The following is a 23,224-nucleotide window of genomic DNA, read 5'->3' as shown; positions in this document are numbered from 1 at the left end:
GCAAAGTAGGAGTAATATAAGTGTGAATGTGTCATGTGTGGACACACCTGACGGGATGGATGGGCATTAGCTGTACGTACTAATCATGCATGCACATGGATTCATACATGCATGTCTCCAACTGATCTAGCTAGCTCATAAAGTCATAATTAACCAGTACAAAAATATATCCCTCTTGTTGTTGTTTTTCTGGAGACTGCATGAACACGGGGGAGAAAACTAGAAGAGAGAAAGAGATCGAGAGAGGAACAATAATACTTAGCATCAACATCGATCTACATGTACTCCTAGAAGCTTGCAAGCCAAGGATTCTCATATTTGTTTTTACCTTACGAGGTCAATAACCTCCATTAATTATCTAGATTTGCCTATACACAGGAGATCAAATTAAAGATGTATGGTATATTTTTTGTTGTGAGTTTGTGACTGTTGAATGATTGACAGATTCAATAGATAAATTCAAACAAACAGGCTCATAATGCTCCTACTAGTGCTATATTTTTCAAACCTTCAGGGACACGTACACATGGCCAAATCTTTAACACGATCCTACTGAATCCAAGAAAGAGGTTTTTGCATGACACAAACGACCCACCCACAGTCCCACACCACCACACATGCATGCACATCTCTCTGTATATAAGCATGTATCTCCTTTCACAAAAGAAAAAAAAGTATGTACTCTCCATTTTGATTTACAATTCATATTTGTTTTGTCCTAGATTAAATTTCCTTAACTAAAGTTTTTAAATACCCTATCAATGAAAATTTATAGATGTTGATACTTTTTTCTATAAACTTAGTTAAAACAAAAGAGGCCTGACTTGTAAAAAAAATCTAAAATGAACTATAATTTTGAGGGAAAGAGTATATGTCGTCGGTTGTTTGTTGTCGGAAATGGCCTAATTTTGTATCCAAATCACTAGTTTGCACCTACAAGTACATACTGGTAGAGCTAGCTATTACGGTGCCATTAATCAGCTTGCCAAACACATATTTCCTCTAATTATGCAAATATAAGCTGGTGATTATTATAGGACATTACACGTTGAATGGTAAAAACTATAATACTATAGCCCCACATTTTTAATATTAAAGAGCAAAAAGTTTCTTCCATCTCACTTTTTCTATTCTCAAACTGCCACTACATGTGGTTGTTTCTTTTATTTAGGCCTTGTTTAGTTCACTCAAAACCAAAAACTTTTCAAAATTTCTCATCACATCGAATCATGCAGAGCATGCATGAAGTATTAAATATAGATGAAATAAAAAATTAATTGCACAGTTTACTTGTAAATCGCGATACCAATCTTTTAAACCTAGTTACTTTATGATTGGACAATGTTTGTCAAATAAAAACAAAAAGTGCTACAGTGTCAAAATCCAAAAAAATTTTGGATCTAAATAAGGCATTAGACCCATTTTTTAAAATTTTCAAACTGTCTTTATGTCCCCCGCATAGGACAACTCATGTCTACCTCCATATCTTGTATGTGGTGAAGATTAATGACCCCATGACGCCATGACACATAGCCTTATCACACATAGTGGCATAGGCACATTTGCTAGTTGTTATTTCAATAAGAAGAGTTATTATATTAAGGAAGTATCTTTTAATTCTAGTAGTGCCATTCTTGTCTTGTTAATTTATACAAAATTTTAGATACTCCCGATAAAATCTAGCAAAGTTGATCTATAGGAGAGAAAAAAAAACTCCCTCCAATTTTGGAATATTAATAGTATTTTCATCGGGAAGTATTTTCTCCATCCCAAATTATAAAGTCATTTCAAGAATTTTGGAGAGTTAAAGCATCTCAAGTTTGACTAAAGTTATAGAAAAAATACAAAGATTTATGACATTAAATAGATATACTATGAAAATATAATTAATAAAAAAATATAATATACTTAATTGGTATCATAAATGCTATTATCTAACCATATAAATTTGATCAAACTTTAGATGCTTTGATTTTCCAAGATTTTTAGAATAACTTACAATTTGGGGTAGAGGGAGTAGACATGAAGATTGCACGCTGTCAATTAAATAGCGTATAGTACGTGACAGATAAATAATTTTGAAAACGAAATTTGAAAGTACTTGTACATCATCGTGATTGAAAGTCAACGCACGATGATGTCACGTTGGAGAAATATGATCACCCCCTCGACCCCTTCAATCAACGATGACTATATGCTTTCTTTATTATCATTTACGCATTTTTTTTAAAAAAAATTGACTATAATGCTTGAATTGAAGAAAAGATAATAATGGAAGAATAGCTACTATTTCCAAGGACCCAAGTGATACGTTGACTTTTTCAACTGGCTGTCCCAGATGCCCGTCGGCTCCCGACGGAGGCCGCCGCCGTCGCACCACCGTCGCGCCATGACACCCGCCTCCGTCTCCGCCCCCGCCCCCGGCGCCGCCGCCGCTCCCACAAAGCCGCTCTACCTCCGCGGTCCGGTCATCGCGGGCGCCGCCGCGCTGGCCGCGTTCCTCCTCCTCGCCGCCGCCTACGCCACCAGGCGAGCCGGTTCCCCACCGACCGCCCTCCTCGCTCACCCAGCTGTTGCCACCAGGTTCTTCTCCTTCGACCTGGTCCGCGAGTACCCTCACGACCCGGACGCCTTCACCCAGGTATGCTTCTCTTCTCTTCTTTCTTCCTGGGGTGAGATCTGATCTCAACCTCATCACCAATGGGGAAATTCTCTTGCGTGCCTCATCAACACATGGGGCTTCTATTTCTAGTTCAAAAAGTACAAAAAGAACACCGTATTTTCTCAATTCTTGATTCTTGATAGATCAGTGTTCAAGACGTTACATTCTTACTTATTACTCTGCTGCATCGTGTGCTTCGGATGTAGGGTCTCTTATACGCGGAAAATGACACTCTTTTCGAGTCCACTGGCCTCTACCACAGGGTAATGTTCGCTCCTACCGTGCCCAACCAACAATCCTCAGCTCATCCTACATTTATATCCCACTAAATGTATCTGCTTTTGGTTTCTCAACAGTCTTCAGTCCGAAAGGTTGATCTTCAGACGGGAAAGGTATGCTACCTTCCATGCTTTCCCATGTTTATCATCACATATCTCATGCTTGCGACACTCTTTATTTCACTCATTCATCACCTAATTATTTTACTGAATTCATCTTAAAGTTAGATTTGCAAAAACCATTTCGTAGGTTTTGGTTAATCACCAAATGGACGGACAAATGTTTGGAGAAGGTTTAACTCTTCTCGGCCACAGGTGCATAACCATCTTACATGCCAATGCCTTTCTCAGAGATAATGGGCATGAGCTTACTTTGTTTGTATCCTTCCCATTCAGACCCTGTTTCATTTTCATTTGTTTCACTCTGTAGATTGTTTCAGGTTACCTGGTTGAAGAACGACGGGTTTATATATGATCAACATAACTTCTCCAAAGTATGCTGCTGCCTTGTGTCTATGCTTACATCAATCACACAGACCTATTGCTTTTAACCCTGGATAACAATTCTAAAAGCCCACTTAATTTGGGTATCAGCTTTTCTTTATTTTGTGATGCTACTTTTCTTGTGAGTTCTGAATGTACAATTGCTTGGCATTTACCAATATCTCTTGAGCTTTTGTTTGCTCGCCTGTTTACTTTCAGTGCATGAGTATGTTGTTGTTGTTAATCTCCTATATGTTGAATATGCAGCGCACGAGTTTTACCCATAAAATGCGAGATGGTTGGGGTTTGGCGACTGATGGAAAAGTTCTTTTTGGCAGTGATGGCACTTCAATGCTGTATAAGCTGGATCCAAAGTCACTTGAAGGTTACTATTCTTTCTGCTTGATATTCTATTAGCGTTTAGATTTTTTTTTAACAATTATTTTCATGCAGTCATGAAAGTGGTGACTGTCAAGTATCACGGTGATGAAGTCCCCTACCTTAATGAGCTGGAGTATGTAGATGGTGAAGTCTGGGCAAATGTCTGGCAGGTTAGATGTAGTTCCTCCTAGCTAACATATCTTATCATGAAGTATCTTAGTGAAACTATGTACTGCATTTCGCAAGGACCGCTATATCTTCCATTAGTATCTTAGTGAGTATGTTAGACCAAGTACGAATGAGGTTTAAAGGCTTCTCCGATTATTATTTCCATGGTGTGTACCTCAACTTTCCTCAAAGCGACCAAGTTTCACTGAGTGATGCTCTTCATTTGGCCTATTGATGCCAAATAGGTTGCTGAGTCCTTACTACAATGCACTCACTCTGTTTTTTTTTTCACGATAATTAGCCATCTTATGGGAGTTCCTCTACCCAATTTTCTCTCCACCTGTTGCTAAGTGACTTTCTGCATTTCTATGTAATTTTGCTGCACCCTACTAATATATGATTTATCAATGTACGGAGAGATAGATACCTTGTAATTTTCTATAATGTGTGACCTGGGCATCTGAGTTTTGAAAGCTATGATACGCAGACAGATTGCATAGCTAGAGTGTCCCCTGAAGATGGCCTAGTGGTGGGCTGGATCTTTCTTCATGAGCTGAGGTATGTTTTATTTTTATTTTAAACAACACGCATATAAGAATCTCAGTATTCCCATGTCAGAGTAATGATATTTGTGCTGTTGTAATCCTGCAGGCGGCAGTTGTGGAACTCAGGCAATACGGTAGGCAGTTTATGGTGTTATTTTTTCCTTCTTGCTTTATGTTGTGTTTTTAATTTTTTATATTTCCTTTACTCCATAATCCATTTGCAATCGTCCATTCTGGAACAAACTCCATTTTGTTCTGTACTGCATGGTGTCCTAAATGAAATATGCTCTGTTCCAGAATATTGATGTCTTAAACGGGATAGCTTGGGATGAAAGAAACCACAGATTATTTGGTGAGCTTTAAGCATTCCCAGTGAACTCTCTTCTTTTTTTTTCATTTTGGGTGACAAGTGGCCTTGGGCTGAAATTTGATGTGATGAGCCTTTTTGGTACGGTACTTGCAGTGACAGGGAAACTGTGGCCAAAGCTCTATGAGATCAAGCTACGGGCAGTAGATGGTCCAGCAGATGGATCTGTAGAAAAACTTTGTCCAAAAGCCAGCTTCTATCGCTGAAGAGTGTACCACGGCATATATACTGGGGCGTGCTAACATGGGCCTTAATTTGTCTAACCGCATGATGCGAAGAATGTGGAGATGTGAGTACATGCATGTTTGATTTGGTACCAGTCTCTCATATACCCATGAGTTAGTACTGGTTGGGATAGTTGTAGGATTTTTTTAAAAAAAATGAATATTTCTTATAGCTGTAAATTGTTGTAACTTGTATGAATTTTGATGATGGTTGTGTTGGTTGCAAGGTGCAATTTCAAGAAATTTAGTGTTGTTGGGAAGAGAATAGTATTACCTGTATGTAGCACAGGCCAAAGAAGAGTGCTTATATCACTTGTTTGCTGTGATATTTGAAATGAAGGAAATGGGATCTTCTCATCATCTTTCAGTATAAACACTGCTGTTTTGGATGAAGAGGTACTTTAGGTGAAGTAGGAATTGATGTACATATTGTAGAGGGGCGCTGCTGCACTTGATGATGTAGATCCAGTTGTGTTTTTTACTTGCGTGTGTTTCCATATTATGATCATGCTTAATTTCACCTTGACAAGTGAATAGAGGCGACATGCCCTGGTGCTCTACTATATAAGGAGATGATTGACCAAGGACTTGCAATAAGTCCGATGGGCATTCCTGGTTAAATATGGGAGACTAGTAAATTGCCCCCCACCAAAAAAAAAGTGTGTTCTTGTTTTTGAGTTTTTCTTTACTAATTTCATCCTGGTTTCATTTTTGCCTGCGAAAAAAAAGAAAAAAAAATGCCACCAGCTGAACAAGAATTTATATGTTCTGCTTTCATCGGAAAAATTGCATGTAACAGGGGAAGAAGCTTTCGTCGAAATTCTTGGTTGAAGTGCTAAACTATACTAGCATTCTGTAAAAGTGATCCAAACAATTAAAGACAAGCACCATCCATGAGGATGAATTTTCATACAGCCATCTAGGCAAATTAAAGACAAGTAGAACTTAGGGCACTTCCAATGCAAGACTCTATCACAGAGTCCAAGACAATTAATTACATATTATTTATGGTATTTTGCTGATGTGGCAGTATATTTATTGAAGAAAGAGGTAGAAAAAATAAGACTCCAAGTCTTATTTAGACTCTAAGTCCACATTGTTCGAGGTAATAAATAACTTTAGACTCTATGATAGAGTCTGCATTGTGAGTGCCCTTACCTAGTATCATCATCGATCATATCTGGTGTTGTAGAATTTATTTATATTTATTTATGTACGTATTAATTTGTGACAGACAGAGATGAGAGATCCACCATCGATCCGTCCATGCAGCCACACACTGAGATGTAGTACTTACTAGTAGTCAGTAGCATGATGCATCCCATGTATGAGTGATGAGTGGAGCCCCAGGAATGGGAGGACGCGGTGGACGTCATGGTGAAGCGAAGCCACTTGCTCCTTGACGGCCTGGACATCGCGGTGGACGGCGAGCACCTCGGCGTACGTGCCACGCCTCTTCGCGCTCGTTGCGGGCCTCGTCCAGGTGAGGTGACGTACCAAGAGTTGGTAGCGGTGCTGGAGGTCATCATCATCATCATCAGGGCCCAGCTCCAGCTCCAGCTGGGCGTCGGTGGGGACAGGGATGGAGGCGGAGTCGGGGACGGGAGAGGAAGCAGGAGCTTGGCTGGAGGCGGAGGGGTGGTTGGTTGAAGCCCACGTGTGCCCAAAGCCGAGCTGAGCTAGAAAATGAGTGTTTGGTTTCTTGTTTTAGGCTTGGGCATGACTAGGACAGGTCAACTGTACCCCTTGGTCTGACCAGTCGCCAAATTGGTCGTCCCAACTCAACCCGGCTCTGGGCAACCATTCGCGTGGCCAGCCCTCTCCTCCTTTCTCGTCACCGCTCCTCCTCATCGTGCACCCGCCCCTTCTCCTTATCATGCGCCCTGCCTCGTCCCTCTGACCCCCTCCTCACCGGTGGTCTCCCCATTCGCGCTAGGCCTGCCTCGTCCCTTGCCGATCGCCGGTCCTCCCTATTCTCCATGCTCGTGCCAGGCGTTGCTCCTCTCGGTGGTCCGCTTGGAGCACGAGCTCACGACTGCAGCGACCGCGGCGCCGCCCAAAAAAATCCCCCTGCAGGGGCTCCCGCAAAGTCGACGGCCACCACAAGGCCATGGCGGGGGATCGCCGGGCCAACGACAGATGGCCGGAGTAGGCTAGGGTTCAGCGGTCGCGGTAGGGATTAGGGAATTCGAGGTCGAGGGCAGTGGGGACTGTGGTGGAAGCGGTCGTGGGCTCCTTCTCCGAGTCACGGCGAGCCTGATGCGGTGCGCGAACTCAGTGCAGTGGGAGAATCCCATGGTGTGGGAGCCGACCAGCGCCACCATCTCTCGAAGAGGGCGGAGTCGTGGCGGCCCAGCGCGACGGGGAACCGTGGCCCGTCTAGGATCCCCACAAAGGGCCCGTGCTGCCAGCACTAGGACGTCGGCGCAGGAGACCGCGCCGGGGCAGACGGACTCCAGCGCCGCCTTGGCGCGGGCCACGACGTCGAAGGCGTCCCTAGGTAGGGAGAGGTTGATCTCCACCGTGCGCTCCGGGGCGGTGGAGGAGGAGGTGCAGAGCGGAGAGACGAGCACGGAGGCATGGACGACCACGGAGGCGTCGCAGCCATTGACAGGCACAGGGAGACAAGCACGGAGGCGTCGCACAACACACTGCAACCATGATTTGGATGAGGATTTCGCAGCCCTACTCGCCTTGTATGATGAACTTGCCCTGTACGTTGAGCGTGCCACATGTTCGGGAGAATGCTTCAAAGGAGGGTAAACTCACCCTCCCAAGGAAGAGGTAACTGTATACAAACCAAGCCAACCAACCAAACACAAAATTATCCTAGACAGGCTTCACAGCGCATGCAACCAAACAAACGGGTCTTAGCTTGCTAGAGGCAGGCTCAGGCTAGTCTGGCTTAGTTTTGCTAGTCAGGCTTGTATAAAAAACGAACCAAACACACCCTATGTAATAGAATAGAGGAGCCGATCACTATGCCAGAAAAGCACATTAGTGACGCGTCTAGACAGCTATTAGTGATGCAAAAAAACGCGTCACTTTTATTGCGTCTCTGATGTGAACATATCAGTGACGCGTTCTTACGCGTCACTCATAACCATTTGTTACTGACACGTTCAACCAATACGCGTCACTGAAAACCTATAAGAGTGACACATTTAGTCAAGATGCGTCACAGAAGACATCTAACAGTGATGCATTTAGTCAAGACGCGTCACTGATGACTACTCACTGTGACTCATTAAGGTAAACCACGTCATTGGAATAGGTTCATTAGAGACGCCTTTCTGTAAAATACGTCACTGATACCAATTTACAGAAACAAAAAAAACTGTACAGCAGCTGCAGCTGCTAGGGCTATTAAGTACCCATTCTTTACAGCAGCTGCAGCTGCTATGGCTGTAGATCTTACATTACACATGTTTCATACATTTCAGAAATCAAATCATTTACAAACTTTAATACAACTTACGCTACAAAGCATCTGCATAAGGAGCCATAGCCTTAGATCTCTGACAGGACATAAGCAGTGGCATAAAAGTTTTCTAGCAGTAGACAAGCTAACTGTTCTATGGTTTTTCTTGTGCACAATAATTGCATTATAGAGAGGCATTAACTCTTGTTGATGCCACTTTGGAACAAAATACTTTGATAATTACAGCACAATGCCTTCCTTATCTGTTCTTGTGAATCTTCCATTGTTCTTTCTATGCTGCCGGAAACAGCAACCGTTGCCCTGCACGTACACAATTTTAGCCATATTTGTCAATATCAGACGCCTAAGGTGCCAACCAGCGAAACAATGATGGAGAAATGAGATATAAAAATTAAAATAAAACTGAAGATGTGAAACAGTTAATCATCATTATTTTTAACAGCATATGCAGTTTCAAAAGGATAATTCCACCTTTCTCTTGTAGGGATCAGAGTCAGAGTATATATATATATATATATATATATATATATATATATATATATATATATATATATATATATATATATATATATATATATATATATATATATATATATATATATATATATATATATATATATATATATATATATATATATATATATATATATATATATATATATATATATATATATATATATATTCTCTATATTGTACCCTGGGTACTGAATAATGATTAGTACCCGAGCGAACCCAACGCACCGCTGGTCGAGCCACACGTTGGCGGGTGCTGCCTCCGTGTTTCTTTTTTTTTTTCCAGCACCCACATCTTATATTATTATATATTCTTTTTCCGATCTAATTTTTCCAGTTCCAATATTTATTTATTGATCGTGGGAGACGCCGGTTTTTTTATCCGCCCTCGTCGCACGGACCCAGCTCGCCGCCGCCCTCACCATACGAGCCCAGCTTGCCGCCGCCCCCGCCGCACAGCCTCAGCTCGCCGCTGCGCCTGCTCCATTGTTCGGTTCCGGCGAGCTCTCTGCACTTGGGCCTGCGGCTACTACCCATCCCATTGCATCGAGCTGGTAGCAGTTTGTCTTCTCGTCTCCAAATCTTCACCTTCTTCCCAATCCCTATGTCGAGTGAATCTACGACGGCGGCCACGCCTTATCCACAGCTACCTTTCCCAATGGATTCGGCGGCGGCGACGTCCTCGCCATACCTGCAGCACCAATCTACAGCTCGCGGCATCGGCGGCGGTGTCCATGGCGGCGTCGTATCCGCGGCATCGACAACATCCCTCCACAGAGCCCCTCAACATGATTCGACGGTAGTAGTGGCACCCTCACCTTATATGTACAAGGAGAACCGCTCACCTCAACTATCCCCTAGCATGGTACCCATCCATCCTGACTCACATTCGATGCCCCAATTTTGGTCCCTTTTATTGTTGGGGATGAGAATTAATGATTGATTGACAATCTGACTTTCTTGTGTTGTGTGCAGATCCAAGACCTAACGAAGATTGTTTTATTCTGATCTTTTTGCTCATGGAGATCTGGAATCTATTTACAGGAAGATGCAAGTTGAGGTACTTTCAGGCCATGTGTTTAATTTGTTTAAGAATATATGCACATCGCAACTTTTATATTTAATTTTGTTTTTTACATTGTTCTAGTGCAAAATAGCAGTACCAGCAACACGGCATGATCTCATCTGCCATTAAAATCGATCTATGTTCTGCTCGCATGGGTAATTCTCTATCTTTCCCTTGTTGCATGAAATGAGCCTGGAGGTTGTTTAGCTTACTAGATATAGCTTATTTGTATCATTTATAGATTACTGCAAGGGAACTTTTTGCCTCATATTAGTTATGCTTTGTAATTGTTTTTTATTTTCAGTCAACACAGACCTGTTCACCTGTCCAGTTCCTGATTGTTGAATTGGTGTCCCTTCTTCCCTTCATGGCTCTAAAGTTGAGTATTTTTATGTTTCTCCAGGAAGCCATTTTATTGTAGAATATTTTTAGAAGAAACCAGCCATTTTATTGTAGACTATTTTCAGATGAAACAATTTAACTGTAAACTATCAGGCTATCTCTCCTATTTTGGTTCTAAGTGTCACCAACTAGATATGTTGGGAAAAATATACTCCATCTGTTCCATAAAAAGTGTCATTCTAGGATTCAAATTTTGTCCCTTTGAATGTGTTGTTTGCCTACCTATAGGAACTGTACCAGCAGCTGTCCACCTGCACTCACCCATCACCCACTCACTCGCCAGCACGTAGCCTGTTAGTGGCAGCAGCTTCTTCATTTACAGTACTTCAGCTTATGTAATTATTGGATAGTAGAGGCATATGCAGGCATTTTACTCTTCTCCTTGATATAAGCACCAGCCTCCCAAACGACCATATATATGGCACAGAGGTAGTATTTGCTGCAGACAGTTTGATAATACTAGGATTGTTCTAGAAAACAGGTCGTTGTAGAAATCCTAGCCTGCTACATGACAATAAAAATATTATTTAGAAACACATCCGTAGTATGATTCATCAATAAAATTGTAATTGGGTGGATTCACTTATTCAGTTAACTACTGATGCTGAGGCACAAGATTTAGTGCTATGATTAATTTATAATATTATAAGTGTTGCTGTTGTGATATAGTAACTGTGGTGGATTAATTAGCAGCTCCTTTTTTGCTTGACTCGATGCATAAGCATGGAAATTAAAACTTGAAACTTGATCATCACTGCAGCTAGAGTTTGGTCAATTTTGATTGAAGATCTAGCTATCCAAGTAATATGCCTCGGAGATTTCACTTATTCAGCTTATGCCTTCTCTGACCTGTCAACCAAACTGACTCTTGTCATGGCTTGGTGGGATTTTGTAATGACGGTTCTGAATGAGAAGAGGTTGTAGGCTGATGCCCAAGTGAGACATTCAGTGGCAGATCCAGAAACAACTCAAAAAGGGGGGGGGGGGGGGGGGGCTAAAACTAGTGCAAGGTATTTTTATGGCACATCAGGTAGGGCTAAATCTATATTTTTATGAGTTATCTTAGGTTAGACAAAAGAACTGTTAAATGGATTTCTGGGCTGCGCCCCGGGCCTGGATCCGCCCCTGGAGACATTAGTTTTTCCATGTTTGTGTGCCTCAGGTAATTTTGTCTTCCTCCTATCTTCCCCTCATGGACTGTCTTCCTTGTAAAATTCAAGTGTTTCATGCTCCAAAAGATCATCTTTTATTAAATGAGTCCATTCTTTCAAATGTCATGCGGGTATTTTTGTTCAACTTATGTTGGGGAATTGCAACACAGGACTATCATGTGCTCTGCATGCTATTACTAATTGAATTCTAGACTCAAACATGTTCCCATGAGGTTAAAAAATTGTATATGCTCTGAATTGTCAATTCAAATTGAAACTTTACTTTAATTTCATCTTTTTGTTTTTGAGATGCCATCAAAATCAGATGTGTGCTCTGCTTCCTTGGATACTTCTGTTCTCTGGCTTTTTCCTTGTTGCGTGAAAGGAGCCTGCAGATTGTTTACCTCACTTAGATATACCTTATTTATATTTATTGTTCACAGATTACTGCAGGCTGTATAGCGAGGATTGATGAGGAGTCGGACCTTTATTTATGTCTTTTGACTTTCAGTTTAGTTGTCCATCTTATTACCTGTTTTTATTTTATTTTATTTTATTTTATTTTATTTTATTTTATTTTCAGCTTACATTTTCAAGACCTGAACTCCTCTCTTGTTTAATCTAATGAACTGCTAATCATATTATTGTTTTATCTTCTAGCTATCGCCCACTTGAGAATGCTTCAATACGAATATGAAATGTGTTTCAGTAGGAACACTAGATTCTGATCTCATATCTTGTTCTTTATTTTAGACACTCACAACAGTCTTATTCTGTGATCCAGTTCATTAATATTTTTTAGTTAAGTAAACATCTCCAAGTATGTGTTTAGAAATAAATTTGGTCACAAGGGCTTGTGGATGCTCAATAAGCTATTTCCCGAGCCACCAAAAACAGCCTCGGCGCCTCCTTTGGTGTGTTTCCATCGCCCCTCTTTTCTTCTTTCTTTTTATGTTAGTTTTTTCCTCAACTTTTCAATTATGTCCCGGGAGAAGAGGGCGGTTCCTCCTGTTATCTCGCCTGGTAGATGTTCATTTCTCATGGTGCATATAGTCTACCTCTTCCGCATGTTCACCGTGTATTTGGCAGTGGCGGTACCAGCTTCCATCCTACTCCAATCATCCATTCAACTCCTGGAACTCTCTTTTACCAATTCCCTCGTTTGGCCTGTTTGACCTATTCGATGGCTACGACAGTCCCTTATCTGTTTAGCTCCCCAGTAGCTTTTGATGACTCTTTTTGCTAAGTCCTTCCTAAACAAAAAAATCTGCTACCTTAGCACAAAATGTTTTTATCATCCTTTATGTGTGTTGGTTTTTCATATTATGCACTATCCATTCTATGTTCAGTTATTCTTTCATAAGCCTCTACTGCCCTATCCACAAGTTATGTTATTTGACCCACAAATATATTTTCTGGTGCCCTTAATCAACTAAAGCCCTCTTGCATATACCCCTTTATTCTAGCGTCTTCATAGTCGTTCTACAGGTAGTTGGTAGCCTAGTTGAACCTTTAATCATGTGACTAGAGATGTAAGTGTGATGGATATTTGGGATAGCAGCAGGCTTGCAGTGTATGTTATCGACCCAAGTTCTACTGTTTTGAAGCTCGCAAATACACCTGACCATGTGAGATCTGTCCAGTGGATATTTAGAAGGGGCTGCAGTAGTCTTATGTCTGGTCATCTTGCTTACTATAGAGTATTCACAACCATATATCACTTTTCTTCTTCCTAGTTCAGTATCTTCCTTTCTTATGTGCTCATCAGCTTAACCTTGGGGATGAACTGATCTAGGAGGTTACAGGTTGAAGGGCATTGTGAATTTCTGATGTAGAGTGAGTCTTATAGGTTACAGGTTTAATATCCATTTGTGGTGTTATTTGCTTATTGTAGACAATCCATCTGTCCTTTGCTCGTACCGCTCGCCCTAGTGCCCTGCTCCTGTTGCTAATGCCTCTCACTCAACATGTCCTACATGCCGAGGTAAGAGTGGCCTTGAGGTTCTTTAATTTAATTTGTGCATTAATTTGTTAATTAAGAGACATCAAATTGTCAACTAAGGAACATAAGAAAAGATTTCTGGTCTATTTTATGGAAGGAATAAGTTCATGTGCTACTGTATTTTTATTTGTGAATATAGATATCTAGGGATTATCTAGGCAAGATGAAATATGCTAGTGCATTCACAAATTAGTGCTCATGTATGAAGATCCACTTGCAAACTTTCTTATGATTTTATTTTAGATTTTTCAGTCACGCAGATCCAATTAATCTGTAGCTTCCAAGTTTGCTACGCTGGACCGACAGAGTTGGGTTCAGAACAGTTCAGGAAATACCATTTTTCTCAGTATTCATATGTGATATCTTTACATCTAAATTATATTTTTTTAGATGTTCAATTATGAATGGGCATGGCATAGGGAAGAGTACAAAACAAGTAGTATTGTTGATTGCATTTTAGGGTAAGCTAAACATGTATAACTGTTGGTGGCGCCTCCCAGTTTTAGTTGCTTTTCTTTGCTATATTTTATACTTCCTTTTTCCCATTAAAAATGTTGATTCATTGATGTTCACTAAGTTATTTAAGAAAGCACAAAGTAGCACCTGAGTTTGGAGGATAATGTCTCTTTTTTGTCTACTGCAGAACTGGATGTTAAGTCTAGATAGCAACGTTTCTTGCCCATTCGGTTTTGATTATTTACATCTAGCATTCTAATTTCCCTCTCAAGCCAAATTTATGTTTTTCTTTTTTGCAGGAAAGAAACCTTCTCGTGTGGATGCTTTTAGTTGATTACCACAGATGTACATGTCGCCGTGGCCTACCTCTAAACTATTAGAATCCTGATATCCTCCATTACATGTGCTATAATAGATTGTTATAGAATTATTTATGGTATCCTACGATCTTCTACCCATAATCTTGGTTTCAAGGGTGACTAGGCGTCCAGGCGAGATCTAGGTGTGCGCCTAGGCGACAAGGCACCACTGTTCCCCAGCGAGCTAGGTTCGCCCTGGACGCCTAGGCGTTGCCTTTGAAACAGGGCTCATAATACTTTCCCTTTTGTTTTGTTTCAAGCTATATAAGGTTCTAGACTTCCAGTTGATCCATTTATATTAGTATAAGTATAATAACATATTACTTAGGTACTACATAATTTTTTACTGTTTTCTTGAGTATCTGTAATGTATCCTTGGCTTATTGAATTTACTGTAAACTAAGTTTATGCTATTACCATACTTCACTCATAAAAATATGTTAATGCTTGTCATATATAATTATACACTACAGATTCTTCACTCTGAAAAAGACAAGACACTCTCCATTGGATGGTGAACATTTTTACCATTTTCATCTGAAAGAACAAAATATAAACATTTGTAGTTTTCAGATAGCTTGCTCTATAATGTTTTTAGGTAAATAGTTTATATTTTATCTGCTAGTATTTTTGTACTTAACTAATTGTATTATTAATGGTTTTGATCAAAGCAGGATGCATTCGGGGTTGTCTAACCTGTGCTTATGGCTTCTAATAAATTAGAAGCCATAAGCACAGGTATATTATTAGAAGCTTATGGCTTCTAATAAATTAGAGAAAGCCCCAACCCAAAGTGCAGCTAGCTGGTTTGACCAAACCCGTATGTACCGACCGGACCAAACCTCCTAGCTGGTTCAAACCAACCAGGAGCCACCTCCAGCCGTCCTCTTCTCTCTCCCATTTATTTTGAATTAGCACTTTCTCTCTCATCTGAGGATAGCCACGGTCAAAAAGCGGCGATGGCGGTGGCTCCGAGCACCTCGCGCTGCAGGCTTCGAGGTGGTCGGGCGAGGAGCAGCGGTGACGAACTCGTGGAGGCCATCCCAGCAGCAGGTAGGAGGCGCTGCTCTGGCATGCTCAGCCCACAACTGAGCCCATCGCGCTGTGCCGGCACTGCTCCCCGCCCTCCACTAGGCATGCCCGTGCTCCCTTGGACCGGCGGTGGCCTGCAGCCGCTTCCCTTGTCCGGCGGCGGCCCGCACCCGGATCTACACTGTAAGAGTGAGAGATGATCAACCGTGCGTGCCCTTGTATTGATCTCAGGGGGTGTATTTATACACTTACAGGTGATTACAGAGGAGCCTCATGGGCATTACGGTGATCCTATATGCTCGGCATATGGAGCGAGTCTAGCGGGCGTGCGTGCGTTAGGCATGCACGGTGACTACGGTGGTGACGGGCCTGGCGCATAGCGCGGGCAGTTTACAACGAGTGTGTAACACCCCCCCTCAGTCGATGCAGTGGTTGATCCGACGCAGAGACTGTCCCGGAAGTCGTTGAAGAGCGCCGATGGTAGAGCCTTCGTGAAGATGTCCGCGAATTGCCGAGCGCTGGGGATTTGAACGACCCTGAGTTCGCCGATGGCAACTTTTTCGCGTACGAAGTGTACGTCGAGTTCGATGTGCTAGCTTGGTTCGCCTGTGATGAATCGGATTGCGCGCCATGTACACGGACGAGACGTTGTCGCAGTATGCGATCGTGGCGCCGTGGATGTCGCAGTGTAGTTCGCCGAGTAGATGCCGTAGCCAGGAGCATTCGGCGACAGCGTTCGCGACGCCCCGATATTCAGCCTCTGCGCTGGATCGGGACACCGTGTTCTGCCGTTTGGAGCTCCAGGAGACGAGAGTGTCTCCGAGGAACACTGCGAAGCCGGACGTCGATCTTCTTGTGTCGGGGCAGCCAGCCCAATCGGCGTCTGTGTATGCTGATAGCTGGAGCTGCGTCGTTCGGTTCGGTCGTAGCCCGAAATCGAGCGTGCCCTTGACGTAGCGCAGTATGCGCTTGAGCAGCGCCAGATGGGAATCCCGCGGCGAGTGCATGTGGAGGCAGACCTGTTGCACAGAATAGGCGAGATCCGGTCTTGTTAGCGTTAGGTACTGTAGAGCACCTGCCATGCTCCTGTACCACTGCGCGTACGTCGTCGATCAGGTTCCCTTCTTCGCTTGAGAGCTTGGGGCGCACGTCCGCCGGTGTGCCAGCTGCTTTGCAATTGCTCATGCCTGCACGATCAAGGACTTCCTTGGCGTACTTGCCTTGTGATAGGAAGAATCCGTCGTTGTCGCGTTGAACGTCGATGCCGATCGAGGAAGAAACTGAGCGGCCCCATGTCCTTGATCGCGAATTCTAGCTTGAGCTTGTGGACGACGTGCTGTAGCAGCTGTGTAGAGGAGGCAGATAGGATCATGTCGTCGACGTAGAGGAGGAGGTATGCTGTGTTGTTGCCGCGTCGAAGGACGAAGAGGCTGGTGTCGGCTCGTGACTGAGTGAAGCCGAGGCTGGTGACGTAGTCGACGAAGCGGAGGAACCACTGTCGGGGCGCCTGGCGAAGACCGTAGAGGGATCGCGACAGACGGCACACGGCGTCGGGGCGATCAGGGTCTTCAAAACCTGTAGGTTGGCTGCAGTAGACAGTCTCTTGCAAGTTGCCGTGCAAGAATGCATTGGAAACATCCAATTGGTGTGCTGGCCACTTTCGCGAGGCCACCAATGTCAGCACGGCCGGTCCGGATGGTCGCCGGCTTGATGACGGGGGAGAATGTCTCGCTGAAATCGATCCCGGGTCGCTGATTGAACCCCCGGACCACCCACCGTGCTTTGTAGCGTTCTAGGGAGCCATCGGCATTGAACTTGTGCTTGAACACCCATTTCCCGGTTATGATGCGAGTGCCTCGGGGCCGGTCATGGAGTGTCCAGGTGTTGTTCGCGAGCAGTGCGTCGTGTTCTGCCTTCATGGCAGCACGCCAGTTGGGGTCGTGTAGAGCAGCCCTTACTGACGAGGGGATAGGAGACGGTGAGCTGGTTGAAGTGTGTAGGGCATATTTGGGGTTGGGTTTGAAGGTCCTGACGCGTGAGCGAGTCACCATGCATGTGGTGTCTTGGTGCCGGTACGGTGGTGGAGGAGAAGCTTGGGGCAGTGGGCTGTTTGGTGGCGAGTTGGTTTGTGGTGTGGCATTGTGTGTCGGGATAGGTGTGCTGGCTGAAGGTGAACTCGGTGAGCTGGGAATGGCACTTGACTGTGGAGGGGTACTGGGGTGGTGTGCTTGATGCATGTGCCTTGCCGTGCGCGGTCGTGTGGGGTGAGTTGGTATGTGATGATGAAGTTTTGGTGTAGGTGGTGGCAGTTGCTGTGCGAGGTGTCTAGGTGGTGTGTCATCATCACTGGTTACCTCTATGTGTTGGCGCGAGCTGGGTGCAGGTGGCGCGGTGCGGAACGGGAAGACGTTCTCGTCGAAGACAACGTGACGAGAGGTGATCACGCGTCTTGTGGCGACGTCATAGCAGCGGTAGCCGCGATGATCCGCCGGGTACCCAATGAAGACGCAGAGCGTGGACCGCGGTTGGAGCTTGTGGCGTGTGGTGGCCGTCAGGTTGGGGAAGCATTGACAGCCGAAGACGCGGAGCTCGTCATAGGATGGATGGCTGTACGCCGAAGAGCACCTGGAACGGGGTGACCGAGCCGGTGGCGCGACACGGGCGTCGGTTGATGAGGTAGGTCGCGGTCGCCAGAGCTTCTGCCCAAAACGCCAGTGGATCGGAGCTGCACTATGAACAAGCATAGTTCGCACACAGTCATTAAGAGTGCGTAGCACTCGTTCAGCTTTGCCCTTCTGCTGAGAGGTATATGGGCACGACAGACTGAACTGGATGCCGTGATCTGCGAGTAGGATGCGAAGGGCAGTGGAGTCGAACTCCCGGCCATTGTCAGTTTGTAGAGCTAGAATGGGGAGGCGAAATTGTGTTTGAACATAGGCTAAGAATTGGCGTATGGTGGGCAGAACCTCGGATTTGTGCCTGAGGGGAAACGTCCAGAGGTAGTGAGTGTAATCATCGAGTATAGCGAGGTAGTATTGGTAGCCTGAGTGGCTCACAACGGGAGAGGTCCAAACATCAGAGTGTAACAGCTGAAATGGAAAATATGTATTCGAAACTGAATTATTGAAGGGAAGACGAACATGTTTGCCTAATCGACATGAAGAACAGGAATGTGCAACTGATTTATTACAACTGAATTGAAAACCAGCTAAAATTTGAGATAAAACATGACTGCCAGGGTGTCCCAGCCGTTGATGCCACAGGGAGACGGCCGAGGACGAAGAAGCAGCCATGGCTTGATGAGTGGGTAGCCGAAGAGGGTAGAGGTCTCCAGTGCTCTCACATCGGAGCATCTCCGCCTGTGTTCGAAGATCCTTGATTGAAAAACCAGAGGGGTCAAATTCGATGGCAATATTGTTATCACGAGTAAGACGCCGAACAGAAATGAGATTCTTAATCAGAGAAGGAGCAATGAGAACATTGTTCAAATTCAAAGCGGAAGAGGGAGTTGGGATGGAGGTATGGGTTTGATGAGTAACAGGGATATGAGCGCCGTTACCGACGGTGATCACTGAGGAGGATCGGGTGAGGTGACCGGGAGGGAAGTTACCAGGGGACGACGCCATGTGGGTCGTGGCGCCGGTGTCGAGGTACCAGTCGGCGGCGCTCGGAGGGTTGGAAGGCGTGCCAACGGTGGAGAGAGCCTGGTGAAGAGCGTCCCAGTTGCCGCCGTGCGGAGAGGGCGGCTGGTAGGCCATCATGGCCTGCTGTGGTTGGAAGGGTGGTCGAGGACCTAGTACGCCCGATCCTGGGGCGCGGAAGTTCGCGGGCCAGGCTTGGACATAGCCAGTCCACGGGTTGTAGTTGTTTGGCGCTTGTGGACGTTGCCGCCATGGTTGCCTCCGGTGTGGCCGCCGTTGTTGCCGCAGCGTTGGGAGCGGTTGCGAGGCGCAGCGTTGTTGTCGTTGGAGGAGGGTGCGGCGCGCGTTGGAGTTGACGCCGGCACTAGAACCGCCCGATCGATCCGCTATTTCCGGAGCCGTGGCCAGCAGCCAGCGCCTGGTTGACGTCAGCCTTGGCATCGTGCTTGTCGCTCACAGCTCCTCCAGAATGAGGAACGAACGCGCGGTCATGAATGTGTGAGGAGGAAACTTGGAGGTGATCACCGTCTTCAGGTGGCGGTAGCGGGGGTTCAGGCCGCGGAGCAGGTTTAGAACCTGGCTCGGTTCAGAAACCGTGTGCCCGATGTCGCGAAGCTGATCTGCAAGGCGTTTCAGCTTTGTGCAGTATTCATCGATGGACATATCACCTTGATAGGTACTGCGCAGTTCCGCCTCGTTGTCGAGGAAGAGCCCTTCGACGGCGGTCCAGAGGGAGAAGGCAGTGGTGTTCGGCCGGTGGACGATGTCGAAGACAGACTTGGAGACGGTTGTGAGGATCCAATTGACGATGCAGGGATCGGTCAGCTGCCATTCAGCGTCGCGATCGGCCGCCGGGGTGGGGGCGTGAACGTGGCCGGAGAGCCCGAACTTGCCAAGAACGGAGTCGAAGAAGCACCTCCACTCCACTGGGAGTAGTTGCCTTCTTCAAGATCGAGGACGACAGGAACGTGGTTCTTGATGTTGATTGTTTGTATGACAGAAGCGGCAGCAGGTTGGGGTGGCTCGACGACGACGTAGTCGTCGCCGTCGGAGTTGGAGGAGGGAGCCATGGATGCGGTGCGGAAGCTGAGGCAAAGGGATTGAGGAAAGTTTTGCCGGAGTCTGATACCATGTAAGAGTGAGAGATGATCAACCGTGCCCGCCCTTGTATTGATCTCAGGGGGTGTATTTATACACTTACAGGTGATTACAGAGGAGCCTCAGGGCATTACGGTGATCCTATATGCTCGGCATATGGAGCGAGTCTAGCGGGCGGGCGTGCGTTAGGCATGCACGGTGACTACGGTGGTGACGGGCCTGGCGCATAGCGCGGGCAGTTTACAACGAGTGTGTAGACCAATTCACTAACATACACGTCGCGGCTCCTTGTGTGCCCAGCGCCCTGTTCCCCTACTGAGCACATCAATCCTGGTTAGGCCCTTCAAATTTTCCTTTAGATTTGGTTAGAATTTTTGAGATTCCAGATAATCCGATGGCTGCAGCTATGGCGCACTGTGTCCCAGTCTGCGGCACCAGCATACTAGTGCCCTTCCTAGCGACGCAGCCGGCGGGAGCCCTGATGGCTCCAAGTGCTGATCCAATTTTTTTAATGCCATGGTGATCCAATTTGCAGGTGGGCAGACGCCGGAACCCCTTATGTGCAGTCTTTTTAGTTCAGTTCTAACTCATTCGTGCCAGTTGACTTCATTTCTACTAGATGTTTCTAAATCGTCATTTTTCTCATCTCTGTCTTTTCCAGCAACTTGTGTCCACCAATCCCTTTGGTTACTATGCTTGCCTGTATAATTTTCTACTCATTGTGAAACTATGTTTTGAGACCTGATTAGAAATAAAATTTATATCTTTCACTATCTAGGCGAAGGAGGCTATTGCCAGGCTACTCAAGGACGTCCTCCTCGACAACGAGAATGATGAGAACTAGTTCAGCAATGGCAGCAAGGCGTTGCGTCCAGGCCATCGTTGTGCAATAATCTTTCAATGCATATCGTTAGTTCTTCGTACTTCTTTTTATACATTATTAGATCAAATTTCTATCATGCTTTCTAATATGAGGATGTATAATTGGTATGGGAGCAATACATAGAACATGGGGACAGCATGCGTAAAACATGGAGACAATCTTGTCTTCTTGAAAATTTGAAATTTGAAAAATAGTACGTGATGGACGATCAAATTCATAGAATCAGTGATCAATACGCCTAAAAATTTTTGGTGACAATATTGCATAGAAATTAGTAGTTTAATGAATAAAAAGTAAATTTATTTGCAGCATAAAAACATCATAGAACTGCTCTAATAATACATATCTTGGTATGTATTTTCTTTGTAAATCCCAAATTCAAAATATTTTTTCATGTATGCAAATTTAGGTGTGAATTGCAATGCGTTTGTTTAAATTTTTATGCAATTGATAAGCTAATTTTTATGAATGTTATTCTTGCTTTTTAAGCACTCAGGGTTGTTGGCTTTGTATGTATATTTAGGCACCTGTGTGTATATCTGAAGAGCATCAGCTCTCTCTCTCTCTCAATTGCTACTGATGTGCTATTAATTCTCCCATGTTAATTTCTATGCATTATTCATTTTCTATGCATGGTTAATTTCCTGTGCATTGTTAATTTCTATGCATTATTAATTTTCCATGCATTATTAATTTTCTATGTCGCGTCTTGGCTGTCCTTGATGGCTCAGCTCAAGTCGTGAGGCTGCGACTGGCAGACACGCAGCAGCAAGAGGCCAGCGGCTCGGCGCATGGAGTAATGGACACCAAATCGCGTGATGACGGTTCCTCCATGCTTGTATTTTAATTCATGAAACCACTAGATACAAATAAAACCCTTTCCGCGTAGTCTGACTTGAGATTTTATACGGTAACATATAAAGCATGATTCTATACGTTATTTGTCGGCTTCTTTCTATGCATTGTTTGAACACTTTCCGCGTATATTTCTATATATTATTAGAGCATATTTCTATACGTTATTTGTTGGCTTCTTTCTATGCATTGTTTGAACACTTTGACATAGATTCTTGGAAAAATTATCTGTATACTTCTACATAATTCTATACTTTTCTAGTACATAATTCTATACATTATTTAGATTGGGGTCGTCATGATGATGGTAAAATAGTCCCCTAGAAGGGAGGTTATTTTTGGATTCTATGTGTTGTTCCTCTATTATTTATTAGTTCCCAAAGTGACATAATGGTTTGGTTTAGGATTGTCATGATTTTGGATAAAATAATCTCTCACAGGGCAAAGTTTTATTAGGTGTTTTAAATTATTTGTGCCTGCTAAGACATGTTTATATGTGTTTCTTGCACCTATAAGGTTTTTGCGCATACTAAAACATATTTCTATACCTTTCTTTGCCACCATAAATTTTTTACGCCTGCTCAAATATGTTTCTATGTCTTTGTTGTGGTGTAGGATGGTTGGAAGGATTCCTCTATTTTTGGTGTGAGATCAATGGTGGTCGGACATCATAGGACATGACTTGCGACGTTCACAACTTCCTTGGCTTGTGACGGTGGCGTAGTGTGATATTCGATATAGTTGATGGGTTAATGTAAAAAGTTAGTTTCTATATGTTGTGTTTATATACTTGGATGATATGAGAGAACTATTTGATTTGTATGTAACCTCTATTGGATTTCAATATTTGGTTAATGAGTGTCTATGCATGTTGTGAGTTGGAAACATTATGGATAGTCCACACTAATATGTAGTGTTTTGTATGTTTTATTCTCTTAAAAGGAAGTATGGTGTAAAGTTTGTATACATTGTTGCTCTATTAAATAAACATATCCACGTGCAAAGAATGGTGTGGGCATGGGTAGTGATGGTCTTAGTTGTAATAGACCCCATAGCAGAAAGCATGATGTTGTTACAGACAATCATGGTTGTATCAGGTGGAATGTCCATCTCATAGAGAGATTTTTACGTAGCAATAAAATTATTTTTTATTCATTGAACTACTAATTTGTATAAAACGTGGCACTAAAAACCTTTATACGCATCTTGACTATTA

The 23,224-nt window shown here is 44.0% G+C and overlaps 1 protein-coding gene, 1 long non-coding RNA gene and 1 pseudogene across 6 annotated transcripts; all 3 read left to right on the top strand.

The window, feature by feature from the left end:
* LOC8065362 (glutaminyl-peptide cyclotransferase) lies at positions 2,286 to 5,584 on the top strand. The gene is made up of 11 exons (XM_002437620.2): positions 2,286 to 2,641; positions 2,869 to 2,925; positions 3,019 to 3,054; positions 3,191 to 3,255; positions 3,371 to 3,434; positions 3,691 to 3,808; positions 3,877 to 3,974; positions 4,460 to 4,530; positions 4,624 to 4,651; positions 4,815 to 4,869; positions 4,981 to 5,584. Exons 1-11 carry the CDS (start codon positions 2,339 to 2,341, stop codon positions 5,088 to 5,090), a joined length of 1,005 nt encoding a protein of 334 aa, XP_002437665.1. The 5' UTR covers positions 2,286 to 2,338; the 3' UTR covers positions 5,091 to 5,584.
* LOC110430947 lies at positions 7,368 to 7,871 on the top strand (annotated as a pseudogene).
* On the top strand, positions 9,409 to 22,898 carry LOC110430964. Of its 5 annotated transcripts, none has more exons than XR_002448406.1 (5): positions 9,409 to 9,928; positions 10,039 to 10,123; positions 10,211 to 10,284; positions 10,434 to 20,603; positions 20,675 to 22,898. It is a non-coding gene; the product is annotated as an uncharacterized LOC110430964 (long non-coding RNA). The 5 variants fall into 5 exon arrangements; XR_002448403.1 differs by having other exon boundaries at positions 10,434 to 20,805; positions 21,049 to 22,898; XR_002448404.1 differs by having other exon boundaries at positions 10,434 to 21,179; positions 21,885 to 22,898.

The sequence above is a fragment of the Sorghum bicolor genome, chromosome 10 (genome assembly GCF_000003195.3).
Source record: "Sorghum bicolor cultivar BTx623 chromosome 10, Sorghum_bicolor_NCBIv3, whole genome shotgun sequence".
Classification (NCBI taxonomy): domain Eukaryota; kingdom Viridiplantae; phylum Streptophyta; class Magnoliopsida; order Poales; family Poaceae; genus Sorghum; species Sorghum bicolor.
Note: the sequence above shows the minus strand (reverse complement) of the source record. Positions and strands in the feature narration are given on the sequence as shown.